Source organism: Mandrillus leucophaeus, unplaced genomic scaffold (genome assembly GCF_000951045.1).
Source record: "Mandrillus leucophaeus isolate KB7577 unplaced genomic scaffold, Mleu.le_1.0 Scaffold212, whole genome shotgun sequence".
Taxonomy (NCBI): domain Eukaryota; kingdom Metazoa; phylum Chordata; class Mammalia; order Primates; family Cercopithecidae; genus Mandrillus; species Mandrillus leucophaeus.
Genome location: NW_012102166.1, coordinates 703,559 through 713,054, shown reverse-complemented (window position 1 = coordinate 713,054; position 9,496 = coordinate 703,559). Strand labels below are relative to the sequence as shown.

Sequence of the window (9,496 nt, the reverse complement as noted above, 5' to 3'; positions counted from 1 at the left end):
CTGAGGCAGGAGAATTGCTTGAACCCGGGAGGCAGAGGTTGCAGTGAGCCGAGATCGCGCCACTGCACTCCAGCCTGGGTGACAGAGTGAGACTCCATCTGAAAATAATAATAATAATTTTATTCTGAACACCTACATATCTGTCATCTAGATTCTACAACTAACATTTTATTGTATTTGCTTTATCACATACCTGTCCATCCAGCCATTCTTTGCCCATCCCTAGCCTATCCTTTCTTAAGTGTATTTCAAAGTCAGTTGCAGATATCGGCATACTTCCTCCTCACCTACTTTAGGATACATATTAACCAGAGAGCAATGTTGTTTATGGTTCTGTTTTTCCTTTTTGAGGTAAAATTTGCCTTCGATGAAACACACAGATCTTCACTGTATCGTCTGATGAGTTTAGGAACATGCTCACACCTGTGTAACTCACAGCCTTATTCAAGATAGGAAAATGCCAGGCATGGTGGCTCATGCTTGTAATTCCAGCACTTTGGGAGGCCAAGGCAGGAGGATTGCTTGAGCCCAGGAGTTTGAGACCCCATCTCCAAAAAAAAAAAGATATGACACGTTACTATCAACTCATGAAGTTCCCGCACACTCCTTCCCCATCTCTGTCCTTTGTCACACAATGGCGATCACTGTTTTGATTTTTTCTACTGTTTATGAGTTTTATCTGCCATAGATTTTCAAATGAATGGAATCATACTGTATGGACTGTTTTGGTTTTGGGCTTTTTTGAGATCTGTCTGCATTGTTGTATCAGATTATAGCTTTTTTTTTTTTTTTTTTTTTTTTTTTTTTTGAGACAGAGTCTCGCTCTGTCACCCAAGCTGGAGCACAATGGCGCAATCTCAGCTCACTGCAACCTCCGCCTCCTGGGTTCAAGGGATTCTCCTGCCTCAGCCTCCTGAGTAGCTGGGACTATAGGCATCAGCCACCATGCCCAGTTTATTTTTTTATTTTTGCTAGAGACAGGGTTTCATCATGTTGGCCAGGGTGGTCTCGATCTCTTGACCTTGTGATCCGCCTGCCTCGGCCTCCCAGAGTGCTAGGATTACAGGCGTGAGCCACCGTACCCAGCCTGGCTTTCAATTTGACCTTGACCGCAACTCCAGGCTTCATGTCATTTGCCATCACTCCTCATGTGGACCTTGACTTGGCCCCTGCTTTTGCCTCGATCTTTGACTTGACTGCAGCACCTGCCTGGCTCTTTACCTGGGCCATCCCCTTGACTTCATTCCTGACTTGACCTCAGCTTTCTCCCTCACCTCAGTTTCCACCCCACATCCAACCTCGACTGCATCCCTACCCTCATTGCTGACTCACCGTCATCCCCATCCCCACCTCATCGTCTTCCGTGACCTCACGCTTGATATTCTCCCCAACTTTGTCCTGGTCTGCACCCCTTGCCTTCTCCTCAGCCTCATCCTCTGCCCAGTTTCTAAGTTCATTCTTGAACCCACCATTTGTTCTGTCCAGCTGTCTGCTTCCTTTGGGACATCCCCTAAGACTGGGTGTGGGCTGAGCTGAGAGGAGATGGGGAGGTGGAAGGGAAGTTTCTCAGGCACAGCCCTACCTGACCTGGTCCACAGACTGGTGACGGAGTAAACGACGCACCGGCCCTGAAGAAAGCAGAGATTGGCATCGCCATGGGCTCAGGCACGGCCGTGGCCAAGTCGGCGGCAGAGATGGTGCTGTCCGATGACAACTTTGCTTCCATCGTGGCTGCGGTGGAGGAGGGCCGGGCCATCTACAACAACATGAAGCAATTCATCCGCTACCTCATCTCCTCCAATGTTGGCGAGGTCGTCTGGTGAGGCCGGGCACTCCCTCCTCGTGGCCCTCTCAATCTGCTCTGTGCCCCTGTTCCTCGGCCGAGCTGCAGGGATGGAGGGGCCTGTGCCCTACCCTGGCTGGGGCCTTCCAGGGTCCCACCCTGGAGTGGACAGTGAACACCTCGTCATTCTCCAGAGGCCCTGGTGACCTCTGGATCATGGTCACCCCAGCACCCAAGGAGGTGCCTGAACAGTCGCCTCTCAGCCCTCCAGCCACCAACTTCCCACTTGCAGATTAGCAAGATGAGAGAAAATCAACACTTTTAGGCAGTCATGTGTGTGTCCGTGTGCGGATGTGTGTTTGTGTGCACATGGCCTGAGTGCCTGAGAGGTACGTGTAACGTGTATATGTATGCATGTGTGCCCTTGTGCATTTTGAGCGTGAGTACAAGCAGAAGTATGTGTGCCGGCGTGTGACTGTGCACACGCTTGTATTCACATGTGTGGATGCCTGTGGGGAGTGGTGAGCATGTGTGTTGCTGGACATGGATGGATTCTGGATCTCTGCACCTCACGGCAGACGTGTAGGTGTTTGCTTGTGTTTGCGGGATGGTGTGGCACGTGCTAGGTTTTTGCACATGTCTGATGCTTGGGCATGCCGTCTTCGCGTGTGTGTGTGTGTGTGTGTGTGTGTGTGTGTGTGTACCTGGCCTCTGCTAGGCCTAAAGAGCAGGTATGTCCAGGATCCAGAGCTGGGACTGGGGAAGGCAGGGCTGGCCAGGCCCGAGGCAGAGCTGTGTATACACACCCTTCACATCAGAGCTAGCGGAGGAAGGAGGGGCTGCCCTGGAGACAGTGGGTGAGCTCCCAGCCTTGGGTCTGAGCAAGAGCTGGAGCCTCCGTCTGGTGGGGGCTGGGCCTACTGGGGGCTAGAGCCCATGACTCTGTTCCAGCATCTTCCTCACGGCAATTCTGGGCCTGCCCGAAGCCCTGATCCCTGTGCAGCTTCTCTGGGTGAACCTGGTGACAGACGGCCTACCTGCCACGGCTCTGGGCTTCAACCCGCCAGACCTGGACATCATGGAGAAGCTGCCCCGGAACCCCCGAGAAGCCCTCATCAGTGGCTGGCTCTTCTTCCGATACCTGGCTATCGGAGGTGAGTGGGGCCTGAGCCCTCCGTGGTGTTCCTAAGCTTCCTAAGAGCCTTGTATCAGGCTTGCAAGGTGCAGGCGGTGTGACTCAGCCTAGCTTGTACCAGGAGAAACTGTATGGGCTCATGTAATGGAAAAGACCAGGCACGGCTGGATCTGGGTCTCAGCATCACTGGCATATTTTGGCACTGCCTCACCTTTATTCTCAGGCCCGTGTCCCTCATGGTAGCAGAATGGCTGCTGCAGCCCCAGCCATCATGCTCACTCCATTACAACCCCAAATTCAGCAGAAGAGAGTGCCTTTTATCATACTGCTCTCCTGGTAGTATAATGAAAGTCTCAGGCCTGGGCTGGGCGTGATGGCCCACACTTGTAACCCCAGCACTTTGGGAGGCCAAGGTGGGCAGATCACCTGAGGTCAGTTTGACCAGCGCAGCCAACACGTGGCTCACACCTGTAACCCCAGCTCTTTGGGAGGCTTAGGCAGGCGGATCACCTGAGGTCAGGAGTTCGAGACCAGCCTGGCCAACATGGTGAAACCCCATCTCTACTAAAAATACAAAAATTAGCCGGGCGTGAGGGCAGGTGCCGGTAATCCCAGCTACTCAGGAGGCTGAGGCAGGAGAATCGCTTGAACCCAGGAGGCAGAGGTTGCAGTGAGCCGAGATGGCGCCATTGCACTCCAGCCTGGGCGACAGAGCGAGACTCTGTCTCAAAAACAAAAAGTCTCAGCAGGCCTGTTCTCATCGGCCCACACAGGGTCACCTGCTAATCTCCAATCACTGTGGCCCAGGTTATGGCAGATGCTGATTGACCAGCCAGGGCTCACCACTGGCATCGAGGGGAGGTGCCTGCAAACCACATGGCTTAGAGAGGAAAAGGGTGGCTCCCTGCCGGAATTCAGGGAATTATTAGGCAGGGGAAACAGATGCCAGAAAGCCACTGCCATTCTCTACAGCCAGTCTCCTCCCCTCCCCGCAGTGTACGTAGGCCTGGCCACAGTGGCTGCTGCCACCTGGTGGTTCCTGTATGATGCCGAGGGACCTCACGTCAACTTCTACCAGCTGGTGAGCAAGGGATGGCCAGGGAGTTGTTGAACTTGCAGCTCGAGCTGTTGGAGTTCCAGGGGAGATGGGTCCAGAGCCGCATGGGGGGCCTGCAGTGTCCTTCCCCACTCGCTGTACACGAATAAACATCCCCACCTAGGGAACCAGGCTCAGAGCCCGCTGGAAACCCAGAGACACCAGCACGGCCCCCCAGGCCAAAAGGCCCCTCCGCATCCCAGTCAGTTAGCGGGGACCAAGGGCCCCACTGCCAGATGTATCTTACCTTCGTCAGAGGACCCCTAAAACGTAGAGGCCTCAGAGGAATGAGCCCCTAAATGGTAGGACTTTAGGCAGAGGATCAAACTGAGGAGATCAAGAATGGAGGGGAGGGCCGGGCGCAGTGCCTCACGCCTGTAATCCCAGCACTCTGGGAGGCCGAGGTGGGTGGACCACATGAGGTCAGGAGTTTGAGACCAGCCTGGCCAGCGCGATGAAATCCTGTCTCTATTAAAAATACAAACATTAGCTGGGCGTGGTGGTGCACACCTGTAATCCCAGCTACTGGGGAGGCTGAGGCAGGAGAATCACATGAACCCGGGAGGCGGAGGTTGCAGTGAGCCAAGATTACACCACTGCACTCCAGTCTGGGTGACAGAGTGAGACTCCATCTCAAGGAAAAAAAAAAAATTGAGGGGAGGCCGGGCACGGTGGCTGACGCCTATAATCCTAGTGCTTTGGGAGGCCAAGGTAGGTGGATCACTTGAGCCCAGGAGTTTGAGACCAGCCTGGGCAACATAGTGAGACCCCATCTCTACCAAAAAAAAAAAAGTAAAAATTAGCCAGGCATGGTGATGTGTGCCTGTAGCTTCTCGGGAGGCTGAGGTGGGAGGATCAGTTGAGCCCAGGAGGTCACAGCTGAAGTGAGCCGTGATCGCACCATTGCACTTCAGCCTTGGTAGCAGATGAAGACCCTGTCTCTAAAAAAAAAGAACACGTCCTGGGGTGGTGGCTCACGCCTGTAATCCCAGCACTTTGGGAGGCCGAGGTGGGCCGATCACTTGAGGTCAGGAGTTCAAGACCAGCCTGACCAACATGGTGAAACCCTGTCTGTACTAAAAAAACACAAATTACCCAGGCGTGGTGGCAGATCCCTGTTTTCCCAGCTACTCGGGAGGCTGAGGCACGAGAATCGCTTGAACCTGGGAAGCGGAGGTTGCAGTGAGTCAAGATTGCACCACTGCACTCCAGCCTGGGCGATAGAGCAAGATGCAGTCTCAAAAAAAAAGAAAAGAGAAGAAAACTAAAGGGGGTCTTGCAGGATATAGTGAATAGAAAATAGACAGGCAGGCAAAGGGAAGAAGTGGGCAGAGCAATGGCCTCACCAGTAGAAATGGGCTCCTCCAGGGCTCTCCATGTGCCTGTGAGGCAGAAACTCCAGCCCGGCGCACCTTTTTTTTTTTTTTTTTTTGAGATGGAATCTCACTCTGTCGCCCAGGCTGGAGTGCGGTGACGTGATCTTGGCTCACTGCAACCTCCACCTCCTGGCTTCAAGTGATTCCCCTGCCTCAGCCTCCCAAGTAGCTGGGACTACAGGCGCCCGCCATCACGCCTGGCTAATTTTTTATATTTTTAGTAGAGATGGGGTTTCACCGTGTTCACCAGGATGGTCTCGATCTCCTGACCTCATGATTCGCTCGTCTCGGCCTCCCAAAGTGCTGGGATTACAGGCGTGAGCCACCGTGCCCGGCCCCCAGCACACCTTCTAATGAATAATTCCGGAGGCCACAGTGAGACCAGTGACCTGGGGGATACTGTGTGTGTGTGGCAGGTGCTTACTGGTGAAACCCAGAATCACTGGGCAGGGCATTTATGGCAAGAGCAACAGACCCATTGATACATTTTTATTTATTTATTTTTTTGAGACGGAGTCTCGCTCTGTCACCCAGGCTGGAGTGCAGTGGCACGATCTCGGCTCACTGCAACGTCCACCTCCCGGGTTCAAGCGATGCTCCTGCCTCAGCCTCCCGAGTAGCTGGGATTACAGGCACCCGCCATCATGCCTGGCTAATTTGTGTGTACATGTATGGATAGGCCATTGAGATGTGGCAGGGTGAGGCCTGACAACAGTGGCACAATTGGCAGGAGGATTTGGTCCTCTTGGTCACTGGGTGGGCAGAGTCAGGTTCAAAGTTCAGGAGGTTTTCCCTTCTTTATGGTCAGCACCAAATAAAAACGTGTGGCCGCTCACGCCTGTAATCCCAGCACTCCGGGAGGCCAAGGTGGGTGGATCATTTGAGCCCAGGAATTTGAGAACAGCCTGGGCAACATGGCGAAATCTCGTCTCTACAAAAAATACAAAACTTAGCCAACAGCGACGGCTCAGGCCTGGAGTCTCAGTTACTTGGGAGGCTGTGGTGGGACAACCACCTGAGCCCAGGAAGTCAAGGCTACAGTGAGCTGAGATCGCGCGCCACTGCACTCCAGCCTGGGCAATGGGAGTGAGACCTTGTCTCATAAACAAAACAAGGCCAGGCACAGTGGCTCACGCCTGTAATCCTAGCACTTCGGGAGGCCGAGGCAGGTGGATCACTTGAGGTCAGGAGATCGAGACCAGCCTGACCAATATGATGAAACCCCATTCCTACTACAAGTACAAAAATTAGCCATGCATTTCCCTATTCTGTGGTCTCCAGGGTCCCGCTAGCCTCCCCAGGCTAATGCCAGCTTTTCTCCTCCTGAGCCACTGCACTCCTGCTCCAGAACATTCTCCCTTTCCCACTCTGTACCCTTGCTTCTCCCTGGCACGGTGCATCTCGCCACCGCTGCCCCAACCCTGTGCCCCTCCCGGGATCCCCAGCCCACCCCATGATGGCATTTTGTGTGCTGGTTGTGCCCAGGCGTGGGCCAAGGGCAGGGTGAGGCTTCCCTCCGCCCACCCACCAGCCCCTCGCCTGACCTGCTGCTTTCTCTACCTGCCACGGTGCCCCCAGAGGAACTTCCTGAAGTGCTCTGAAGACAACCCACTCTTTGCCGGCGTCGACTGTGAGGTGTTCGAGTCGCGCTTCCCCACCACCATGGCCTTGTCCGTGCTCGTGACCATTGAAATGTGCAATGCCCTCAACAGGTGGGCTGGGCGCAGGGCCTGGAGCTGGGGCCTTGGACTGATGCCAGTTGTGAGGGTTGGGGGTTCCAGTATCAGTGTCTGAGGGTCAGGGGTTCAGCATTGGGGTGTACCAGTCAAGAGGGTCCAGGATTGGGATCTGATGTTTGGGGAGTTCAGGATTGGGATCAGAGTTTCAAGGGGGTCCAGGATTGGGGTCCAGAGGTCAAGAGTGTCCCAAACTGAGGTCTAGGGGTCAGAGAGGTCCAGGATTGGGGTCTGGGGTCAAGGGGTTCAGGTTGGAGTCTGATGTTTGGGGAGTTCAGGATTGGGATCAGAGTGTCAAGGGTCCAGGATTGGGTTCCAGGGGTCAGGTGAGTCCAGGACTGAGGTCTGGGAGTTAGAGGGATCCAGAACTGAGGTCTGGAGCCAAGTAGGGTCCAGGATTAGGGTCTGGGGGTCAGGGGGGTCCAAGATTGGGATCCAAAGATTTGGGGACCAGGATTGGGGTCTAAGGGTCAGAGAGGCCCAGAGGGGATTCTGAGGGTCTGTGGGGACTGGATTGAGGTCTCGGGGACAAAGAGGGCTGAAACTGGGGTCTGAAGAAATAAGCCAAGATTAGGTCTGAGGGACAGAGAAAGGGGTCCCAGCCCGGGACAGGCCCTGGTGGGCTGAGCGGGCAACGGCGATGCACTGCTGGAGAAGTGGTGAGGCTCCTCCCACAGGGGTGGGTGCCCATGGCAGGGCCTCCCTGCACCCCAGCCTAAGGGGAGCGCCCTGTGCCTTGGCAGCGTCTCGGAGAACCAGTCACTGCTTCGGATGCCGCCCTGGATGAACCCCTGGCTGCTGGCGGCTGTGGCCATGTCCATGGCCCTGCACTTCCTCATCCTGCTCGTGCCGCCCCTGCCTGTGAGTCACCCCGTCTGTCCCACTGCCCTGGTCCCCGGACATCACAGGCCCTGGGCTGGTCGCTGGGCCCCTCTGGCCCCCCTGCAATGGAAACCAGCTGGAGGAGAGGGAGGTGAGGGGTCTGGCCAGCCACCACCTCCAGATGTGGCCCTACCTTCAGGAGCTCCCAGACCTGGGGGATGGAAGAGGGGGACACCCCTTGCTGAAGGGACCGTGCCCAGGCTGGGGTGGAAGGAAGACGAGCTTTCCCAGGGCAGAATCCTCCCGCCTCCCAACAGTATGGATGGGAGTTGGCCCAGTGGGCAAGGGCAGGGGAGGACCCTTGAGGCAGAGGAAGCTGAGTGGACAAAGATCGGGGGTACATCCAGGAGGTTCTTAGGAGTGCTCACGAAAAGTCCATCAGAGCCCAGGGGGATAAGAGCCCGTCAGAGCCCAGGGATATGACAGTCCGTCAGAGCCCAGGTGGATAAGGCCGGCGGACGGCTGGGGCACAGGACAGCCAGTCCTTCCTTTCACCAAACCTCCCTTCCCCTCCCCGCCAGCTCATTTTCCAGGTGACCCCACTGAGCGGGCGCCAGTGGGTGGTGGTGCTCCAGATATCTCTGCCTGTCATCCTGCTGGACGAGGCCTTCAAGTACCTGTCCCGGAACCACGTGGACGGTGAGTGGGAGGCCCCCTCCCACCTACTCTGCTGCCCACCCGCCTCCAGCCTGCCTCCCCACCCCCCTCTGCTCCTGGGCTGCAGCGGACGCGGTGGGTGCGGTGCGCAGAGCCTCTGTGTCTGCACGCGGGGGAGGCGTTCTTGGATCTCCAAGCGGAGGGCATGAAGGGACTCTGGTGACTGGGACCCAAGGTGTCTGCAGGGTCTTGCACTGCAGGGGTCCTGGGCCAGCGATGGAAGCACCTCTCGGGCCACACTGCCTCACTGTCTTCACCTGCCACTCCCTGCATGGCCAGGGCACTGTGTGCTCTTCTGGGCCTCGGCCTCTGACCCCTCTGCACCCGGCCTGTCTTTATCCAGGCATTCTCAGGACAGTCTCGCAGGCCTGGAGTAGGCAGCCGATGACCGCCTCTTGGACCCCAGACCACACCGGGTTGGCCTCTTTGGTGTCACCTTGTGGGTGGGTCAAGGGGAGGGTTGTTTCTGAGCTCACAGCTCTGGGTCTGCCTTAACCCCGGAGTGGAGAGGACAGGATGGCAGGTGTCAGGCTGGAGAGAAGTGGGCTGGGACATGGGGTCCATCCACCTGCCTCTGCCCGGTGGGTTCTGAGAGTGGGTGATTCTGAACCTCCCAGGGTCAGGGGCACAGCGTCATCTCGCTGTCAGAGCCGCTCAGAGAGGGAGGAAGCCGGGGTGAGCTCCCGTTCCTGGGATTTACGCAGAGGCAGTGGCGTGTGGCTGGACTGCCGTGCGGGGGCCTAGGTTGGGCTGGGCGGTGACTGAGGCCTGCATTGGGGCAGCTGGGTCGTTGGGGGCCACCTCTGGCAGGAATGTGCCCCAGGGGAGGGG

At 56.3% G+C, this 9,496-nt stretch overlaps 1 protein-coding gene across 1 annotated transcript in view; it reads left to right on the top strand.

The window, feature by feature from the left end:
• ATP2A3 (ATPase, Ca++ transporting, ubiquitous) overlaps positions 1-9,496 on the top strand; it is a 30,862-nt gene that overhangs the window by 17,720 nt on the left and 3,646 nt on the right. The window contains exons 13-19 of the mRNA XM_011980456.1: positions 1,599-1,819; positions 2,735-2,937; positions 3,914-3,999; positions 6,969-7,102; positions 7,870-7,987; positions 8,530-8,647; positions 9,009-9,081. Of these exons, the coding sequence (XP_011835846.1) occupies positions 1,599-1,819; positions 2,735-2,937; positions 3,914-3,999; positions 6,969-7,102; positions 7,870-7,987; positions 8,530-8,647; positions 9,009-9,081 (953 nt within the window). The remainder of the gene's footprint in view (positions 1-1,598; positions 1,820-2,734; positions 2,938-3,913; positions 4,000-6,968; positions 7,103-7,869; positions 7,988-8,529; positions 8,648-9,008; positions 9,082-9,496) is intronic.